The sequence below is a fragment of the Lissotriton helveticus genome, chromosome 7, assembly GCF_964261635.1.
Source record: "Lissotriton helveticus chromosome 7, aLisHel1.1, whole genome shotgun sequence".
Taxonomy (NCBI): Eukaryota; Metazoa; Chordata; class Amphibia; order Caudata; family Salamandridae; genus Lissotriton; species Lissotriton helveticus.
Window position 1 is genome coordinate 1,364,567,422 of NC_136068.1, and position 21,401 is coordinate 1,364,588,822.

Consider the following 21,401-nt stretch of genomic DNA (forward strand, 5'->3'; position numbering starts at 1 on the left):
CCAAAGAATTAATCTGTGCAGAAGGGGTAATCTGTCAGTACTCTGCAAAGGACCCTGAGGATTTAGTAGTTGTACTGACTCTCCTCCAGCTACTGACTAAACACATTCTCCAGCAAATTTAGTAAGTGGTATCAGTGAGTGACCTCTGTACCCCATGCTAACCAACAGCCAGGGGAAGTCTATACCTCTAGGCAAAAGGGCAGTATTGCTGAAATGTGAGGACAACGCAGAGGAATGTGGGTGGATAGAGTTGGGAACTATCACAGACCTTGTCCTAAGGTCTTGTCTTTCTTGCTCTTCTCTGTTGGACAAAACAGAGGGTTTTCTAAATGCCAGTCCCTTTCTCTCAAGTTTATTGAGCATTCTTAAGCTATTCAGGGAAGAGGATTGAACTCAGAAAGCAATATACATGACATAAAAGACACTGTGTATGTTGTTGACCAGCATCCACGTTATGGCTTAGCCCACACAACTGTACCCACAGTTCTATCTGCATACTCACCCCTCTGCCTGTGGCCAGAGCAGGTTGGGCCCCAGTACTATGGCCATGTTGCTTGGCGTCATTTTGTTTGCATCCTGGTATTCTGTCAGTTTAGCTAAAAACTTTATCAAGTATCTGGAAAAAAAACAGTGGATTAGTAAGTGCTGTGTTTCTGGACTGGCAGTAACAAAGTTGCCATGTGAAGTCCCACTAATAACAATTCTGTATTCAGGAATGCCAATGCCAGAACCACGCCCAATAGCTGTCTCTGAAGAGAAGGAGGTTGACCATATTGATTTGTCATGAGGAAATCAGGTTTCTGCTTCTGGACTTTTCATACTTTCTAGGTGATTTAGTGTTGGTTTACACCTGAGTAAACTGGAATGCAAAAACACTATATAATGTTTTTTTAAAGGAAATTGGACTGCTGGGAACAGGGTGTCCTGGCGTCTGCCCTATTGCTTCAGCAGCAAGAAATGGTACTAAATCAAAAATCTGAGAGCTGCCTGGTCACGAAGTGTAAATGGTGGGTAAGGCACATTACTGGCTCCCTACAACCCATGCCATTGCTACTGTGTCTAGATAGCACATTGCACAGTGTGAAAACTGTGAAAAGATACTTTTGCTTCACACCTTTTATGAAATGTGTGGCCAGGTTGAGTTCCAGTCAACACAACAGGTACAAATGTAACTCTACCATCAGCACAATAGTTTCACAAGAGTTCAGAAACACAGAGCCAGGTCAACAGCCAGATCTTTTCTCATAACCCTAATTACATGTTGCCAGTTTCTTTAAGGTAGCGTTATCAAGGTTCTGACTTCAGAATGGGTATAAACAGTGTACTTTGTATGACCTCTTCAAATTGCACACTTGTAGCATCTTCAAGTTGTACCGTTGTAGCACATGCTGTCCAATCAAATACATGAAGAGAAAGAGAGATTACAGATGCTGGAGCTAGAAACTGCCAAAAAGGGTTATTTATTTTGGATGATCACAGAGTAAGGAGTTATAGACCCTTAAGAAGTTTGTTTATTCATTTTCACTATGTCATTATTTGTTATGCTACTGTGGTTCAAGGGTCATCTGATTGTACTTCCTGTCTAGGGTTCACTTCTTCGTGCAGTCATCCAGGTCAGAGCAACAGAATGATTTAAGTAACTTCTATACCACTATGGTTTTAGGTCGTGAATATCACTGGTCGGATGCAATGAGTGTCACTATGATGCCTTCAGACAAAATGCCTATGATATCTTGGCTTTAAAACAGGGAACCATTACTGGACCAGCCTCTAGTGATGGTCTCTGATACTGCAGTAACAAACCTTAAGTTATTATAGTTGGTCTTCGGAAGCTTCTCGCATGCGTTCCAGAGTGCCTGCAGCCTCTTGTCTTGGTCCTGGATGCTATGGAAGAAAAGTTGGTTTCATATTATTATTGTGTATTAACAAAATAAGTTAAATATAGCTGACTGTTCCAGTGCACCTTGGAGTTTTTTCCCTGAGCTAACAAACTTCCACCAGGGTTAGGAGCAACAATTGAACATATTGGAGAAATCCTCAATTAGTAGCGACAATTGGACATGTTAGAGAAAGACGTCCATTAGGAGCAACAATTGGACATGTTAGAGAAAGACCTCCATTAGGAGCAACAATTGTTCATGTTAGAGAATGACCTCCATTAGGAGCAACATTTGGACATATAAGAGAAAGACCTCCATTAGGAACAACAACTGGACATATTACGAGAAAGACATCCATTAGGAGCAACAATTTCGACATATTAGAGAAAGACCTCCATTAGTAGCAACAATTGGACATGTTAGAGTAAGACCTCCATTAGGAGCAACAATAGGAAATATAAGAGAAATGGAAGAAAAGTTGGTTTCATATTATTATTGTGTATTAACAAAATAAGTTAAATATAGCTGACTGTTCCAGTGCACCTTGGAGTTTTTTCCCTGAGCTAACAAACTTCCACCAGGGTTAGGAGCAACAATTGAACATATTGGAGAAAGACCTCCATTAGCAACAACAATTGGACATATTAGAGAAAGACCTCCATTAGGAACAACAATTGGACATATTAGAGAAAGACCTCCATTAGGAGCAACAATTGGAGATATTAGAGAAAGACCTCCATTAGGAGCAACAATTGGACATATTAGAGAAAGACCTCCATTAGGAGCAACAATTAGACATGTTAGAGAAAGACCTCCCCACTGGCACATTGGCCCAGGAGATAACTATCAGAAGCTTATTATTTTGATTCTATGTCAAATTCTCTTTGTTGCAGCCTTCCTTCCCATTAATGACAAGAACCATTAATGATTCCTCACTTTGTATTCAAGAGTCACTATTGACCTACCCAGGAAAAGACCGAAATAGGTGAAGGGCTTACTTAAAGTTTGCTTGTTTGCGTGCATCAACCAAAAACTGGAGGATGTTCAATTCGTCCTATTTAGAGCGATCCAATTTCATTTTGGTTGGATGTCTGGTGTTTACCAAACTCGACATACCCCCAAGGTACTGGGCCCGGATTTACTAACCTTGCAGTAGCACAGCGAGGCAGCTTGCTGAGCTACATTGTGTGAAAATGGAGAGAGCAGAAATGTGCCATATCCACTAAGATATTTCACACTACTGCTCTCTAGCAGTACTGGAGCACTTCAGGGAGTGTAGCACCAACCTAGGCCCCCTTGAGCCATGGTCAAAGGGGACCTGAGTTACAGGCAGGATTGTTTTTGTGAAGGAAGGGATTCCTTAGAGCCATATTCCAATGTCAATGGCTGTTGCAGTAAAGAGGAAGTTCATCTTGGTCCTGGATGCTATGGAAGAAAAGTTGGTTTCATATTATTATTGTGTATTAACAAAATAAGTTAAATATAGCTGACTGTTCCAGTGCACCTTAGAGTTTTTTCCCTGAGCTAACAAACTTCCACCAGGGTTAGGAGCAACAATTGAACATATTGGAGAAATCCTCAATTAGTAGCGACAATTGGACATGTTAGAGAAAGACGTCCATTAGGAGCAACAATTGGACATGTTAGAGAAAGACCTCCATTAGGAGCAACAATTGTTCATGTTAGAGAATGACCTCCATTAGGAGAAACATTTGGACATATAAGAGAAAGACCTCCATTAGGAACAACAACTGGACATATTACGAGAAAGACATCCATTAGGAGCAACAATTTCGACATATTAGAGAAAGACCTCCATTAGTAGCAACAATTGGACATGTTAGAGTAAGACCTCCATTAGGAGCAACAATAGGAAATATAAGAGAAAGACCTCCATTAGCAACAACAATTGGACATATTAGAGAAAGACCTCCATTAGGAACAACAATTGGACATATTAGAGAAAGACCTCCATTAGGAGCAACAATTGGAGATATTAGAGAAAGACCTCCATTAGGAGCAACAATTGGACATATTAGAGAAAGACCTCCATTAGGAGCAACAATTAGACATGTTAGAGAAAGACCTCCCCACTGGCACATTGGCCCAGGAGATAACTATCAGAAGCTTATTATTTTGATTCTATGTCAAATTCTCTTTGTTGCAGCCTTCCTTCCCATTAATGACAAGAACCATTAATGATTCCTCACTTTGTATTCAAGAGTCACTATTGACCTACCCAGGAAAAGACCGAAATAGGTGAAGGGCTTACTTAAAGTTTGCTGGTTTGCGTGCATCAACCAAAAACTGGAGGATGTTCAATTCGTCCTATTTAGAGCGATCCAATTTCATTTTGGTTGGATGTCTGGTGTTTACCAAACTCGACATACCCCCAAGGTACTGGGCCCGGATTTACTAACCTTGCAGTAGCACAGCGAGGCAGCTTGCTGAGCTACATTGTGTGAAAATGGAGAGAGCAGAAATGTGCCATATCCACTAAGATATTTCACACTACTGCTCTCTAGCAGTACTGGAGCACTTCAGGGAGTGTAGCACCAACCTAGGCCCCCTTGAGCCATGGTCAAAGGGGACCTGAGTTACAGGCAGGATTGTTTTTGTGAAGGAAGGGATTCCTTAGAGCCATATTCCAATGTCAATGGCTGTTGCAGTAAAGAGGAAGTTAATCCAGGTTTACTGCCTTTATCAAATCTGGGATTCCTTCAAAATAGATGGATGGAGGCCTCAATGCTCCACCCATGTAATGCCTACCTGACACTGCAATGCATTACTTAATTTTTTTACAAATCCATGCAGGGCAACAAAAAACGGTCCTTGTGTGGCTTTGTAAATCGCGACTAGCATTTTAGGTGGTGACTGTACCATACGATGGTGCAATCAAGACCAACATGTTAGTAAATCTGGGCCCTGGTTTGGAGTGTTCTGTTTATTCCAGTGAGCCCAGTAATAGAAGTTACCAGGACCACTAGAATTATAAACTGCAGTGTGGTCGTTTTTATTTTTTATTTTTTGTGTTTTATAGAGCGCGAACTTGACCCTTGAGGGTATCAGAGCGCTTTACACGGTATACATTGTTGAACAAGCAAAAGGTTTAAAGTGCAGAGACAAACAAGATCAACATGTATGTTACAATCACCGTCAGAGTCAGATACAAAAAAAAGGTTCCATATGTTCTCGTCGTGGGGAGTTGGTGATATGGGAAAGGCTTTGATATTACCTGTAGGAGATGAGAGAAGTGTAGCAGACAGAACCTGTGAGTTCAGGGGGGTGTTGGGCAGCATCTGCCCTTGTAGGAAACATGTCTTTCATATATAAACTTGGTCACATACTAAACCAAAACCAAAATAAAAAGATGTGCCTTTGCTTAGTGGGCTCAAAAGATCACTTGCCAAACTGAGACCATCTGACTAGTGGATTCAGTAGGGGAAAACAGGATACCTGCACTGTAAAAGACAAAAAACACTATTCTGCTATCCAAACAGAGCCCAATTCCACAAGTGAAGGCTGTTGGTCCATCTGTATATGAGTTCATGGGCAGGAAATCGAAGTGGGAGATGTGAGAGATGATCTTTTGCTCTCCCTAAATGCCTTTAGGAAGCAAAAGGGGCTGTATTGTGATGGCTTTACTGGCCAGGGCACCGGCGAGCACCTGCTTTATGCAACTGCAGGGCATAAAGTGAATTCATTTAACCCAACATTTTTCTGAGTAAGGGATTTATTCTCAGACAGCACCTCTCAGAAACAGAAAACACAGTTTGTGAGCTGTCTTATCTGAAAATAAAGAATTTGCTCACAAAAATAACATGAGCACCAAAGCACTTAAACGAGGCGATCGGCTCATTTCAGTTTCAATGTAATGATGTCAGCTCGCCATGCGCACAATCGTCATTACATTGACAAAAACAAATGCCTCAGAGAATAGGCAAGCTCTTACCCACCTCCTGAGGGATTTTGTGCTTGTGTGGACGTGACGTAATGTTTCTGTCATGAGCACACAAGCACTGTGGCTCATGACGGAACCATTCTGTCATGAGCATGGAAAGGGTTAATGAATGTATCTTTCCCCCTGCAGGCGCATAAAATATGTGCTTGGCTGCGTGTTGCACCAGAAAAGCCCATGATGATAGCGCCCCCGATATTAAAAACAAAGAGGGCGGGATTATTGGATCAGGACAATTCTCAGAGAGCTGATGACTGAACGGTTGGTAGAGCTCTGATGGAGTCTCTCTCCCGCAAGACTCGCTGGACAGGTGATTGACTACATCTCCCATTTGCCAACATAACAGCTAATTTCTTGAGGCAATAATAAACGAGCTGGTGAGCTGGGTCCCACTAAAACTCTAATTGGTTGTTCCGGAGCCTCTTCCTTCTGCAGATTTGCAGAACCTGGGCTCATAAATAACACTGTTAAGGAACACTATGAGTGATGGGTGTAGTAGGCCTTGGGCGGACATGTACAGTAAAGGAAAGAGAAAAAGAGAAATGATGAAATAGCAGCGAGAGAGGAAAGAGAAAGAGTGACCACGAGAAAGAAAGTTAAAAATACAAACTAAGAATGGTAGGGAAAAAGATGGGTCGATTGGGTAAAAGGAGAACAGGGGGACAAAGGAAGGAAAAATGGACATGTCCAGGAAATAAGCAAGAAAAGTGAAAGGTAGGATGGAAAAGAAAAAGAACGATGAATTGATGAAAAGGTGAAAGGATGGATTGATGGAACGGTCAAAGGACAGATGGAAAGGTGAGAAGAAGGATACCAAAAGATTAAAGGACAGGTGGAAGAAGGAAAGGACCATTGGCAAAAGGGTAACCAATGGACGGTTGAAAGTATGGACAGATGGGTGGAAAGCATGGAGGAAAAAAGAGTGAAAAGTTGGATGGGTGAAAGGATGGATGAATAGATAGATCCAGGGATATATACCGATAGGTAAATAGATGACTGCACATATGGAAAGATGGATGCATGGAAGTATATGGATTGGTGGGTGGAAAGGTAAATAGAAGAACCGTTAGATGGAGGAATCGATGGATGGGTGAAAGGATGGATGGAAAAGTATGCAGGGTTAGGTTTGCTCGCTTTGCGAGGTTGGTGTTATTAGAGGTAAGTTTCAAAGAGGGTCTATTTTAATTTTCTGCTTACTCCCTTACTTAGATTTTTCTCAATATAACATAAAATTATAATTTCTGTTCTGTGACCTACTATGGATGACAACTGGCCCCCTGGCATGAACCTCATTCTCAGATATTCGTGATTCTAAGCATTCTTCGACTAGGGGAGCTGTTCTTGTAGGGGCAAAGCTGAAACTACACATCCCAGCATGCATAGTGGTGAAGTCTGAATCGCCAGGACTGGCTGACGGTCACCTTATACCATAGAAGTAGGAGCAGCTGACATCTATAACATAATAATGACCTCTGACACATGTTATATTTCGTCTTGAGCCCAATGGGAGCAAACCGAGGGTTTTCAGCAGTCAGTGATTTACATACTACATTTGGAAAAACATATGTAATTTACCCCAGGTGTATAAAGTACGAGAGAGCTCCTTAAATTACTTGTATCCTCGGGTGGTGTAAATATGTTACCAAAGTAAGAATGAAAAGGCACTTACTGTTTCCTAGGATGCATGTATGCTCTTAGCAGCACCTCCTGGTCGCAACAAAGCCGTTTGTGTTAAAATAATGTATGGGTGACTTAGTAGGTATGATAACATCAGAGCAGCACTCGTTGGAAAACATGACAAGTTATTTTGCATATTCAATTAGCTGTGTCCTATTTCTTTGTTTAGATGTGACCTTCACTCTCCTGGCCATGTACATATGGAACATATTTGTGATTTTTCACAGCTCTTACGTCAGAGGACGTTATCAAGAGGACACACTCCTGTGCCGTGTATGACGCTACCTTTAAAAGTGAACAAACCCAAAACTGTATAGGTCAGGGAGAAGTGTCCTCTGCATGACTAGAAGGGAGAGTTGCATGACGGCGAGGTACTTGAAGCTCAGTTTAAGGTAAGAGAGGTGTGCTCTGTATGACCGGAGGGGAGAGTTGCATGACGGCGAGGTACTTGAAGCTCAGTTTAAGGTAAGAGAGGTGTGCTCTGTATGACCGGAGGGGAGAGTTGCATGTCGGCGAGGTACTTGGAGCGCAGTTTAGGGTCAAGGAGAGGTGTATTCTGCATGAGAGGGAAGTTGTATGAGGACGTGGCACTTGGAGCTTTGCTTAGTGACAGGTAGTTGTGCCCTTTTCTTTATTTAGTCCTAAAGGAATCATGTATATTCAGCAATTTAACACCTCATACAGCGCCAGTAATCAGATGCTTCAGGGACAGCCATGCTTAATGTGTTCATAGGAAAATACCTGCAGACATTTTCAACTGCTTGTAAGGAATGCTGTCAATACTGATATTTTCAGATTTATTACAACGGGGCGCGGTGAGAGGAGTGGACACAAAGGGTTAGCAGACTGGGCTGTCCTGTCTAGCATTGGGTCCGAGATCCGAAGAACACCCCTCTATTGCTGTGATCCCCAACTCGTGCTTGCTTCATTAGGGTTTACATGCTCTACTTCTGTATTACTCATAAAGCAAATCTCCACCCTGCACTCCTACACCTCCTCCTTACTACCCATACAAGATATATAAAGCAACCCTGTTGTGGGGCGGGCGTAGCTTTTTGCCCTGACTTCTGGTCCCTGGAGCGATCTTCCTGTCTCCCTATGGCATCTTAAATCCGTCTTTTGCTTAAGTGAAACCTGGAAACCATTTTACTTTTTTAGCCTTATTGAAGTATCCATAGATCTGCGTAGGTTGTGTTAGTTTATCTTTAGCACTAAGGTGCCACATCAATGACCGAAGTTATGATCCATAACACAACAGTGAGCCAACATGACCAAACCAGCTATAAACCTTTTTCTGCATAAGTTGAATTGTGCGTACTGCAAAAGTCAGTAAATTAGCTGTATATTTATTGAGCATCTTGGTTCTGAACATAAGGGTTGTCAAACTATATTTCCTGGCAGAAAGTTGAGAAAAACACGCACACGAGTGGTGCACGCACCACTGCGAGGCATATGTTTTCAATTATCGCTCCTGTGTCTGGGCACGATAATTGAAAACATATGGGGTTTGTGTGCATGTAACAGACACCAATAGGCCATGGGCGGAGCAATGCACCCACCTTTGACCTATTGTGGGTTCTGTTTTAAAAATACACGCACACAAAGCCCAATAGCGGAACCCAAAAGGAATCGATTCCGGGGTCCGTTTTCAGACCGCGGACAAAAGGGCTCTCGCCTGCGCGAGCACTGCTGCGCAGTGCAACGCAGGTCGCGAGCCCTAAAAAGGTTAAACTGAACCTTAAAATGATGGAGGACTCACTGTAAACGTCTCAGGACTTTGGAAGAGACTGAAAGCGTTGGTAGAAAGTGCAGTTTCCTATCTTGGCTTCGAGTGACACCAGTCAGTAAACATGGCAAATATTCCCATATATAGACTATGCTTGCATGAATGAGTTAGATCACATCTCCCCCTTGCTCAATGATAGATGTAACACATAAATAAAGACTCACTTGGATGCTTGTATCCACTCGTCATAGAGTTCGAATGTCATCAAGGGTTCCGGAAGCTCTCGAAGATATGACTTCAAAGCTCCTAAAAGACAGAGGGACATCGAAAATGCATTACAAGGAGAAAGAATAAGGAGTGAACACCTCTGACTTCACTCAGTAGAGTGCGTCTGGCCTGCGAGTGGCAGAGCGATGGCTCACATGGACTTATCAAAGGATCCTTTTGCTCCTTCACTGAGCATCAGCTCACACTTACCTGCTATTGCATGCGGGTCAACAGAATACTCTGCTACATCTACCACACAGCAATCCAGAGCAGCCTTGAGCTTTTTCAACTTCGAGGCTGAAGGCGCCACCCGGAACAGGCCCTAAAAATTAAATGGACAGAAGAGTGAGGGTCAGAAACTATAAAGATAAATGCTCACTCTTGTTACGTATTTGACATGGTGGGCCGGATACAGTACAATATGCTCTGAGGAACACTGAAAGAAAAATGCAAAGATTTTCAGTCACCCAGACCTCTTTCACACTATTCACTGTGGTTGAGTCTTAAAGAGGTTCTTTGGTGCCTGGAGCATCTTCTGGAAGTTGAGCGAGTCTCCCCAATGGAATTAAACAAATCCTGGTTAATTTTGTATGAGTGCAGTCAAGTGCTATAGTAAATGTCTCAGGCATTTCCTGAGCTAAAGGCAACAAAGATTCTCCAAAGAGTATGCTATATCACTAAGGAGTAGTCGCCATCTCCAAATATACACCAAAGATAATTTTGGTAAATTTGGTTCTCTGAATTTAGAAGCAATATTTGTTTTGGTTTTTAATATTAAGACCCGAAATACGAGCTGCACAGTAATGGGGTGATTTTGCTGCATGTGATTTTACCATTTCTGTTAGTTAAAAACGCCCCAATACATTGCAGTTGCAAGTGGACCCGGGTGGAATGGGAAATTACTGTGTGGGGCCAATCTTTCAGGCCCTCAGACCTCAAGGATGCCACCAGTCCATGCAGTTTCACCACATGCATTTACCACCTGCTCTGATCCAGGGCGTGGGATGGGGGAGAAGGCAGGGGTGTTGGGATGGGGGTATGGGGGTTGGAGAGGTAGCCGATGAATGTGAACTTTTTTTTAGCAAGGGAAGCTTCCCCAATTAGAAAAAAACAGATGCATAACTTGGATACTACTGCAGCCAAAGTCTCATGCAATTTTAGCAGCCACGTGGAGAAGTGTGGCTCACTGGTTAGAAGCGGCAGACCCTGAAGCAGAGGTCGGCCCGGGACCAGGGTTCAATTCCCGACGCGGCAGGGTCTTGGGTCAATGTCCGCGGACTCGATAATTCTCGCTTAGGTGCCTACGCTAACCATGGGTCCCACTCTGCAACTCTGGGCAATAGCTTGCTTAATCTCCACACGGCCCCAGCAACGCCGGGGATGCCTGGCTTCACCTTGGGGTGCCCTCTCACAGGGAAAGCCAGGACGGGTTCCCCAGCGGTATACAGCGCCAGGACACCACGTAACGAGGTAACAGTGCGCTTTACAAGTATGCATACATACATACATGTCGTTAGGATATCAAGATTGTGATGCTTACTATTGTAACAAGTTTGAGGAGACAGGGTAAAAAGCAGCAAAAAGCATAGTGCTAGGGCTATAGAGATACTGGGTGACACTGGAGACAGGACACACGACAGGATGAAGTAAGTGGAAATCTGTCTCAAACAGCATCATGAAACTCAGGGGCCAGTAATAGGACCTTTTGGGTCGGCAGGGAGAATGACATTCTGTCTGGTGTGGATGACAAAAGGACATCAGGGAATTTAATGAGTGTAACAAATGCAATATGAGACTGGGCTGAGTAACATGGACATCAGGGAAGATGAGTGGGCCTGGCAAAGGATATTTTCTACAGTGTGTGGGAAGAACTGGTCATGACAAAGAACATTGAGCAATGAGATCAGCTATGAACACAAGTTAATAATGTGATGGCATGTGGAAGGACTGGTAGCCAGCCTTACCTCTTCCTGCATTCCACATTCAAGCAGCATTGTGACACAGGCTTCCACAGGAAATGCAATGTCACGTCCGCTGAGAGTCAGATGGTCATCAAGTGGTTTTCCAAAAGAGGGCTTCTCAATCCAGGCCTCTGATAGAAAAAAAAGATAGGGGCAAGAAATGTCATCTACTCATAATATTCACAAACCTGACTGTTGGATATGTTTCTCTAGGCAATTCCAGCTGTAGAAATCTACCACCAGTGCGCAATGCTATGGCACACCCAACTTATTTTGCAGTTTTTTATTTCACATTACAAGAATGTCACTGGCCTCTGAACTCCACTTTTACTGGCCTAGTAGAAAACATTATACATAGGCTATAGGTGATATTTTTGTTACAAAATTGTGTTTACTAAAAGTATAGACACCTACTCTGTGTGCAACAATTAAAAAATGAGCAAAACCAAATTGAAATTATGTAAAGAATAAACAAAAGTGCTATTTGGTACCCACCAGAAATCTAAAGCACAAATTTCTAAGAACAGTAGAGTCCACCCGCTCAATTCCCTGCCTCACCAGGGAAAATGTAGACCCTAGCAGTGCAAAAATCGTCCACATGCAAAACATTTACCTCACGACTCAAGGGTACTTTTAGGACAGCAAGAACACAGATTTTTTGTTTTCCAAAAACAAACACCTGCTTTCGAAGTTTTTCTCTTGAAAATTAAAACAACTACTAGCTAATCTCTCATGTTGGACCAATCAGTGTTGTCTCTTTTTGGTGGAACTGCTTCCACCATTTTGGCAGAAGCAAAGCCAGGCCCAGGCCAGCTCTAAATGAAGCTACTAGTATCTCAGCCTGGCCTATTTATCCCTGTATTGCTTAAATTAGAGGAATCCTTTAGGTGTAAGGGCACTATATAAAACTCTTGCTACATACATAAATGAAGGCAAAGCACTAAAGCCAGATATAACATTTTTATTTATTTTATTTATTTATTTGAACTTGTAATGCGCAACAGCTACCCGCAGTGGGTTTCCCGGCGCAAGGGATAGACTGAAAAAGAAAAACAGACCTCTCAACAGCACCCTAAATCAGATAAAACAGCATGAAGATCATTGGAAAAGTATGGTTTTCAGTTTTTTCCTAAAGTAGTAAAGGTTGGTTTCTGATTTCAAGGAGGTGGGTAGCGCATTCCAGTATTTGGGGCCTAGATGAGAAAAGGCCCGACCCCCCATCCTTACAAGCTTGAATCTTGGGACAACAAAGTCGCAGTGGCAGAAGATCTTAATGTGCGACTAGGCTTCCTGTCAGCGGGCCATGTTTGACCTGTAATATCTTACCACCTTTTCTTATTTCTTGAAATACAGCAATAAATATGGAGGAAAAGTGACCAGAGTACTCATTGGAAGATGCACCATTTGGGTTGACCAATATTTAACTAGCTATTAACTGCATAACAATACTGTGCATACTGTCGATGGATCAAATACATTTTTGCCAGTACTTTAAGGTCAGTATAGCGGATTCCTACAAGTAGTTAACATTGATCTGGGTCTATTTTATCCCAGAAAACCTCAGCCCTGGCCAAAAGGAGCATGACACACAAATGGTACCAAATCACATGGTAATTTTATTTTTCTCAAGATAATGTTCGTCAACTGAGAATCAACCATAGCCAGTAATGATGATGATTTTCATGTTAGCCAGTGCCCCAGAAGACCTTTCCATAAGATTTACTCACCTTGCTGTGCTTTAATCTGAGGAAGCATGGTTTGTAAGAGCTCCAGTGACTTTCGATGATATTCCGCTTGAACCTCTATTAACTGAGAGATACAACAAATATATATATTATTCTTTAAGCAAAACAGCTGCAGCTTGTTACTCCATGATAGCTCATCATATATTAGAAAATATTGTGTTTAGAGAATTGGAGGCTTACGGTCTGAAAGTAGTTTGCATAGTCGATTTCTTTGGCCACAAAACTGTACATGTCAGCTGACAGCTGGTCCTGAAGAAACAAAAAAACATCGTATTATAGGGCAGTCATATGAGATTGAAATATAGCAGTGGACATGGGTGTTTAGCTGACACTAGGAAGGTTCAATTTAGTTCATCTTTACAGAACTACCCCTTCTCATATCTGACTCTGCTCACTGACAGGCTAAACCTCCTTCCAACTTTCAATAATATTTTATTGACATTTTTTAACAGTTCTGCTCAAACCCCTACCTGTACAAAAGAATGTTTCAACATTTCTTGAAATGTGTTGCACAGCGTACTACAAAGATATTTGATTATTTCTACACATTACACACAATCTACAGTGTCTACGGATCTACAGTGTCAGCATTTACCACAGCAAGAGGCAAATCATGGTGTAGGATAAACAATAGTGATCCAATTGCCAGAAATGGCATGGATCTCATTACACACAATTCTATTACCATCCTTGATACATTGCTCTCAATGGGATTGTAGACCATCCTGACAGAATTTGCATTTGAGGATAATTCATTCTTTTCTCTTAGTTTCTTTTTTCCTTTTGCACCTCCAAGGATAATGGCACACTAGCCTTAAAGTGACGTTTTCGAGTCCTCACACATTATGTGTGCAAAGATTAGCGCTCCAGTTGTGAATGTCACAGGCAGGTGCTATGCAAGCATGGCTCTGTGCTACATTGTTAGTGTCTGTAAAGTCACGTGTCTCATCTTCTGGCTAAAATGCATTGCTGGTAGATCTTAGCTGGCTAGAAAGCAACAAAATAGCATCATATAAGTAGGTAGACCTTTGTAATTTACAATTCGGTTACTACAAGTCTTTTCTATGTCGACATTTGATGTTCATTTAACTATTGTGTTATGCTATGGCAATTTCCTCGTATAAAGAAGCTGCCAAGAAAAAGTGAAGTCTAGCCTCTGTTAACATTGTTATTATCAGTCATTTCGATATCCGCACAGCAAAAGGCTACCAGAAATATTTTAAAAAAGAATGGGAAGTGCAGCGTCGCACCTGAGGGCAATTGCTTGTACTATGGTGCAGTTAAAAAATGCATTGCAACTATGTTACCAGACATTTCTGTGGTCTCCACGCTATTGGCTGGATTGCAAAAAAAGACTCCCCTAATTTCTTGGATTTTCAATTACAATCTTCGCATTCCCATTAACAAGGTAACTTTTTGTGCTTTCTTGTGTGGCCACTAGGTGCCCACCATATTACTTTTAAATAAATTTCAATGTTTATAGAGTTCCATTGGGATATTATTACATTTCCTATGGGTTCTACTGTACAATCATAGAGTTTTTGGCAGTGCTTTTTAGGTCTCTTCTACAGACAGATTTGAGATATCTGTTGTCGGAAGACCACTTACCATTGCTTGGCTTTTGTGTCACTCTCATTTGCTTGCTTGTTTATTTGATGACTTTCCTCCTTTTTAGGTCTTGCCTATGCAGCGCGCATGCGCTGCATAGGAAAGAGACCTCTTGAGGTGGCTTCAGCTTTCCAGGCAAAACGTGCACGAGTTGCAATGCTTTCAATGCAACGCGTGCACGTTTTGGCGATTTTCTTGCGAAAGAGTGCAGCGCCATATGGTGACGCCATATGACGCACGCTCCCGCAAGGGAAATGCTGCCTGCTCTCGGCCGCACCCCCCCAGCATTGCCCATTGTGGTCGCATCACGGAGGAATGATCAAGGCTGTGACCTAAGGCAAAGGTTTATTATTTTTGCAAGTGATAGCGACCCTCTCGGGCTCTGTCAGAAAGCCCCGGATGTCATCTGTGGGGGTGGGTAGCCGTGTTTTTGTTCAAGTGCACACTGGATTAGAGATGCCTCTGTCTCGCTTTTTTTTTAATATAGTGTCTCATGTAGGAGCATTTTACGACCTGAGCCCTTTCGCATGTGAAAGCCCCCGAGCGAGCCGCCCGCGGCCGTATCTGATTTCCTTTGTCTGTTTTTGGCCACGCATGGCTGGTTTTATTTTCCACGCTGAGTGAAAATTGCACGCCAGAAAGCCGCGTCTCAACTCACCCACACATCTTTGCTGCATCGAACAATAATTTAATGAAGATCCCTCTATTGCAAGGTTCCTGTCTTTCCTCTTTAACTCTGTTTTGCCCACTCATTTGCTATGATCCCTCTTTTCCACCCCCTTCGCACCCCAGCACTTGGAGGATCTTTCCTCTCTCCTAGTCCCAGGTTGCACCGTGGTTCCCCTGACCTCTGTTGCTAGTCGTTGCCCGCTCTCATGCACACACTCTGTGCTGCTTTCCTGTCTGCACGTGCTGCGTTTCCCTGCTCAGTCTAGCGAGGACCAGATAGGCTGCGGCGCACTGGTCTTAGCCAGCGCGTGGGCGCTGCGCGTGAAACAGCGAGGGCGTCGAAACAGGACAATCACTTCCTTGTTGAAGACTATATATTCAGTCACGCCTCTCTAGTTGGGGTTCAGACCTCACTACCGCTGTGAGAGGCTGAAGCTATCAATTCTGGTGGCCAGTATGTTGCAGAATTTAACCGATTTTTTTTTTTTTTTAAATATATGCTTAGATCATGCCAGTAAAAATAAATGCAAAAAGCAACAAAATAATGGAAGGAATGCACAAATTAATCTCAGCTGCTGGTGATCATATTTGGCTGCATTTCAGTCCCTATTTCGGCCGCTGTATCATGAGAGAGAGAGACTAGCCATGTGCACATCAGTCTTGGGCCTGCTCCTGGTAGAACAGCCCAGCCCAACCACATGCACATCAGTGTACGGTTCTTCTCCAGCCTAGCCTGAGCTGATAGATCCACAAGAACATGAGCAACCCCGCAGTAGCGTAGCAAGGGTGCAATGGGGCCACTCTGCAAGCAAGAAAACTGGGTTCTGGTTTAATAGGAAAATCCCTACACTAATTTGGTCAAAGTGTGCCCCTCATACTCGGGTGCCACTGCGCCTGCTGCCCTATTAATAGCGTCGCCCTGCAGGCCCAGACGGGCTTTGACCTACTTGCTCCTGGTTAGTGACACATTAAACACAGAACTCGTGTCTGTTCTACCCCTCACTGTTTGGTGGGGGTACTGCAGCAAACAACAAATATGGCAGTCGTTCGTGGCTGACATTAATCCAAGCATTGCTTTCATCATGTCGTTGTTTGTTGTGCGTGGAAACAAATGTGACCCAATAAAAGTGGAAAGGAGGTGGTTTAACGGCTAGAGCGGTCAACCTCAACGCTTAGAAACCGGCTTAGAGTCTCGGCAGGGATGCTCAACATCCTGTGATTCTGGGCAAATCACTTAATCCTCCATGCCCAACGAAAATGAATTTATATTCATATGAATACATCTAATTGCAGACACATATCTAACATATATCTGGACTTTAAGATTGAGGATCACAGTCTTACCAGCAACATTTTATCGCTCGCAAATCAAATTCAAAATTGAATAGGTGTGTTCAAGCATGGGTCATGTTTGCGCTATAAACAGCTTTCAAATAAATAAATAAACCAATTGGCCTTTGCGTAACAAATGTTCTCATGTCTGGTACTAAAGCAACTGAAAATGCAAGAATTGTGGATAGGTGAGCCAGTTCGGGTGAAGGTTTCAATCCCAAAAGAGGGAACTATTTTCAGACGATGCATGATTTCACGTTATAGGAGGGTGTGCTGGTAGCCTGCTCCTCCCTTCCCTCCCCATCCCAAACCAAACCTCCCAGAGTTGCGCTCTTCATTTGCTGTGCTGTAAGTTTTATTGAAAACTCAGGGCCTGATGATCCGTTACGATCGTGAACGGTTTTCCATATACGAACATGTGGTAGTGTTCACAGGCCCATACTACTGCTAGGCTCTCTTTTTCAGGCTGTGAGTATCCTTTCTCAACATCTGTCAAGCTCTTGCTTCCATACGCGACGATGTGTCTTGGGGAATCTCTCCCAGGCTGATGTTGTGCTAGAATTGCTCCCAAACCCACGGGGCTTGCATCCACTGTTAGCTCTGTGCACAATTTCGGGTCGAAGTAGGCTAGATGATCTACTGCTGTCACTGCCTTTCTTATCTCCTCGAACCCTTTGTCACATTCACTTGTCCATTGAAAATTCTGTCCTTGTTTCGTCAGCTCTCTCAGCGGTGCGCTGACAGTTGCAAAGTCCTTGATGTAGCGCGCACAGTAGCTCGCTAGCCCCAGAAACGATCTCACTTCTGCCACGTCTGTGGGCGTCTTTGCCTTTTCCAATGTTTCCACTTTGCTGTGGTCTGGCCGCATTCCTTTTTTGGAAAAAATGTGACCGAAAAACACCAGCTCATTTCGACCCAGTTCACATTTTCCTTCATTCAACGTTAGACCTGCTTCCTCTAGGTGTGAGCACACTTCTCTTAGGGCGGTGTCGTGTTCTTCATCTGATCTGCCAAATACCAGGATATCATCACTGTAGTTCAGACTGTTCTTGACAGGCCTGATGACTTGACGAATTGTTTCTTGGAATATTTCCGCGGCTGACGAGATCCCGAAACTCAGGCGCTTGTATCTGAATAACCCCAGGTGGGTGGAGAATGTCGTAATGTACCGCGACTGAGGGTCTAGTTCCAATTGGTGGTAGCCCTTGCATAGATCCAACTTCGAAAATCTTCTTGTACCCGTGAGACAGCTGATCATGTCGTCTAGGTGCGGGCCTGGGTGTCGCTCTCGTTCTATTGCCTTGTTTGGAATCCTCATGTCCACGCATATTCCTATTTTCGAGTTGTCTTTCTTTGGGACAGCCACAATGGGTGACACCCAGGGTGTCGGGCCATCCGCTGGTTCTATGATGTCCTGGTTTAGGAGGGCCTTCAGCTCTTCCTCCACTTGTGGTTGTCGATGTATGGGCACCCTTCTGTGGTGTTGCGCCACTGGTCTCACCGTTTCATCAATGTGTAATGTTATCTGTCGACCTTTCAGTTTTCCCAATCCTTCTATCAATTTGGGATATTCTTTTAAAATGTTCTTCTTTTCTGTCATGTGATACGTCATTTCCATTAGCCCCATCACTTGTGGTGTGACGTTGCTCAACAAGCATGGCGCGGGGATGTCTCCTTTGAGCACGTGTATCTGTTCCATTAGCCGTTGATCCTTGTATCTTAGTTCCTCCTTGAATTTCCCCAAGTTGATCACTGGTCTCCGTGCCCCCCATGTGAAGACTTTTACTCGTGATGGCTTCAGTGTCGGTTTTATTTTCATTTTCTCATACTCCGAGACGCACATGATATTGCACGTTGCTCCACTGTCCAGAACAAAAGTGGCATCATGTGGCCCCACTTTTATCGTTACCGACTCCGTCTTCCTTATTTTTTTTTTGTCCACCAGGCATATTGTTTCAATGCACTCTTCCTCATCGTCTTCTGAGTCTGTGTTGACCTCTGTCATGAGGTACAGGCGCTCTGTTTTCTCTTCTTCGTATTCTTCTCCTGACTCTGCTGATGAGCTTCTCACTCCCGTCTCGACATGCCTGATGTGTCTTCTGGTCGACGTTCTTCCTCTGTTTGATCTTCCCCGGTCATTCCTGAACTGTGTTCCTCGACACACGCTTGCATAGTGATCTCTCCCATTGCATTTTCTGCACGTCTGACCAAATGCGGGGCATTGTCCCCGATGTGGGAACTCTAGTCCACATCTGTAGCACGTTCCTTCCTGCGTCTTCCTTGCTGCCTGGTCCCCTCTGTCTTGTCTCCAGTTTCCTGTTTTGCTGTTGTTTGCCATCCGATGAATTTGTTCTCCACCTCTTCCTTTGCCGCGTTCCATCACTTGTGCGTGTGTTGTCGCTCGCGCTTCTGCCCTCCCAAGTGCGAGGATGTTCTCTAGGGTGATCGGTTCCTTTAGTATTCTTGTGCGAAATTCTATGTCCCGGCAGCCTGTTATTATTAGTAACCGTATGGCCTGCTCGTTGTCGAATTCATCAAATTCACAGTGAGTCACTAGTTTCCTCAGCCTTGTTGCGAAGTCGTCTAGTGATTCCTCGGCTTGTTGGAAGGCGATCGTGAAACTGTATCTCTCAAAATCCACATTTCTTTGCGGATTAAACTTGTCTGTTAGGCATTTTATTAGCTTGTCATAGGTGTCAATCTCTTTTGTTGGCAGTGTCACCATCAGGTCCTCGACCTCATCACCCACTAGATTTACAAATAGTCCCCGTTTCTTTGCTGCTGTGACGTCTGTTGCCTCTGTATAATTTTCAAAACGCCTGAGCCATTTCTCCCATCTTATCCCTGTTTGCGGTTCAGATAGGCTGAATGGCAGTGGTGTTCTATACTGCGCGCTTGGTTTTGGGACTGCCATTGTCTCGTCTGCCCCCTTTTGTTTTTTTTTGTTTTTTTTCTTCTTTTATTTCGTTCTTTATTGACCTTCCTTTTGTTTCTCTTTTATTACTTTTTATTCTACTTTTGCTTCTTTGTTGCACTCTATTTTCTGTCTTTTAGCCTTTTCTTTCTTTATTTTATGCTTTGTTGGCTTCCTTTGTGTCTTTTCTGACAATTCTGGTACTTTTTTTTTTTAAGTCGATCTTTTCCTGGCCTTAAAATGGCCGCTGAGCCTTTCTGGCTTCTGATTGGTCGGTTTGCCTGTCTCCAAGATGGCCGCCGAGACTCTCGCGAGAGCTCGCGTCCAATCACGGCGCTGCCTGACTTCAAGATGGCCGCCGCGTGCGTTTTCGATTCTTATTGGCTCTCGCGCCTGACCCCAAAATGGCCGCCGAGATTCTCCCGAGAGCTCGCGCTGCCTTCTCCTCTTAGTTTCAGTTCCCGCTTTCGCGCTTTTTACGATGGGCGCTTACCGGAGTGGTCGCTTTTCTGTTCTGTTCTTCCTGCAGCGATCGGGGTGGGCTCCCGCATCGTTGCTGCTTTATGGACGTCGCTGCGCTCCTGTACTCCGTCCTCTGGTCACGACGCGATCCAGGGTGGGCTCCTGGTTTGAGATCGCGATCTTCTTCACGTCAGACGATCCTGATCCCACCATCCGTCGCCAGTTGTCGCATCCGACGTCTACACACAATACAGGAGACGGTAGGGTGACTTAGATGATTGCTTTATTCTGCTTACATCATTGGGGGTACCGCATGCTCTGCGCCCTGACCTCTTGCTCCAAGGTCCTGATCCCGACTGACCTCATCCCCCTCCCCTGACCGGATGTGGTGTCCGGTGTCCTTGTCCCCAGACCCTGAGTCCCCAGGGTCCTAGTGCCATCGTGTGGGCACGACAGTTGCTTTGCTTGCAAGTGCTTCTATTATGCATTTGTTATCTGGCAGTCTTCGCAGCCCTCCGATGTTCATGTCAATTGCCTTCGTTAAGGGCCACTGCACCCGTCCGTATGAACGTAGCCTTGAATGGGAACCGCAACCACTAACAGTGGGGTACAGTGGGGTTCACTCGGTGCACACAGGCAGTCAGGGGTAAATGCGGGGCAGAGAAGGTGGAAAAGCCAGTGCTGGCTGCTTGGTGTTTATTTACAAAGTGGGAAATATATTTACGGAATCTGCTCATTTAAATCCTTTGACTAAAAGTCCCCTTGTTGTAGCAGTTAGAGGCGGAAGGGCATTGAGCTGTGGTTCTCAGCGGAACTGCTTGCATCTGATTCTGACTCCTTCATGGCAGATGGAGATTCAGTTGTTTTGTTCGCACTCCCCCTGTCGTGCTTTATTTGAGATGGTTTCGCTGCGTTTATTCTCGTGTTCTCTTCTTACCCAATGGCCGGTTTGCTGGGCACACACATTGCAGTAATGCTGTTCGTTTTTTTATGTTAATTATTCTGTTTCGCCTAGCTGTCGTGAGCGCGACTTTTATCATGCCCCTTCTCTACAACCATCACCAGCAACTATCAATGAATTTGTAGTTTAACTTTTTCCATGACAGGTTCAGGCATACCAGTCAGTCCCAGCATGCTTCCTGTTAGCTGAATAACCAGGCGGGGGCTACAAGTCGTCTCCAGGACGACTGGTAGTCATGGTA

General features: G+C 44.0%; 1 protein-coding gene across 2 annotated transcripts in view; it reads right to left on the reverse strand.

Moving 5' to 3' along the window:
* ARHGAP44 (Rho GTPase activating protein 44) overlaps nt 1-21,401 on the reverse strand; it is a 607,050-nt gene that overhangs the window by 141,421 nt on the left and 444,228 nt on the right. For both annotated transcript variants that reach the window (XM_078650855.1, XM_078650856.1), the window contains exons 8-14: nt 13,395-13,463; nt 13,197-13,278; nt 11,473-11,600; nt 9,719-9,830; nt 9,466-9,547; nt 1,804-1,884; nt 503-616 (exon numbers count right to left, since the gene is read on the reverse strand). In XM_078650855.1, coding sequence (XP_078506981.1) covers nt 503-616; nt 1,804-1,884; nt 9,466-9,547; nt 9,719-9,830; nt 11,473-11,600; nt 13,197-13,278; nt 13,395-13,463 — 668 coding nt within the window. The remainder of the gene's footprint in view (nt 1-502; nt 617-1,803; nt 1,885-9,465; nt 9,548-9,718; nt 9,831-11,472; nt 11,601-13,196; nt 13,279-13,394; nt 13,464-21,401) is intronic.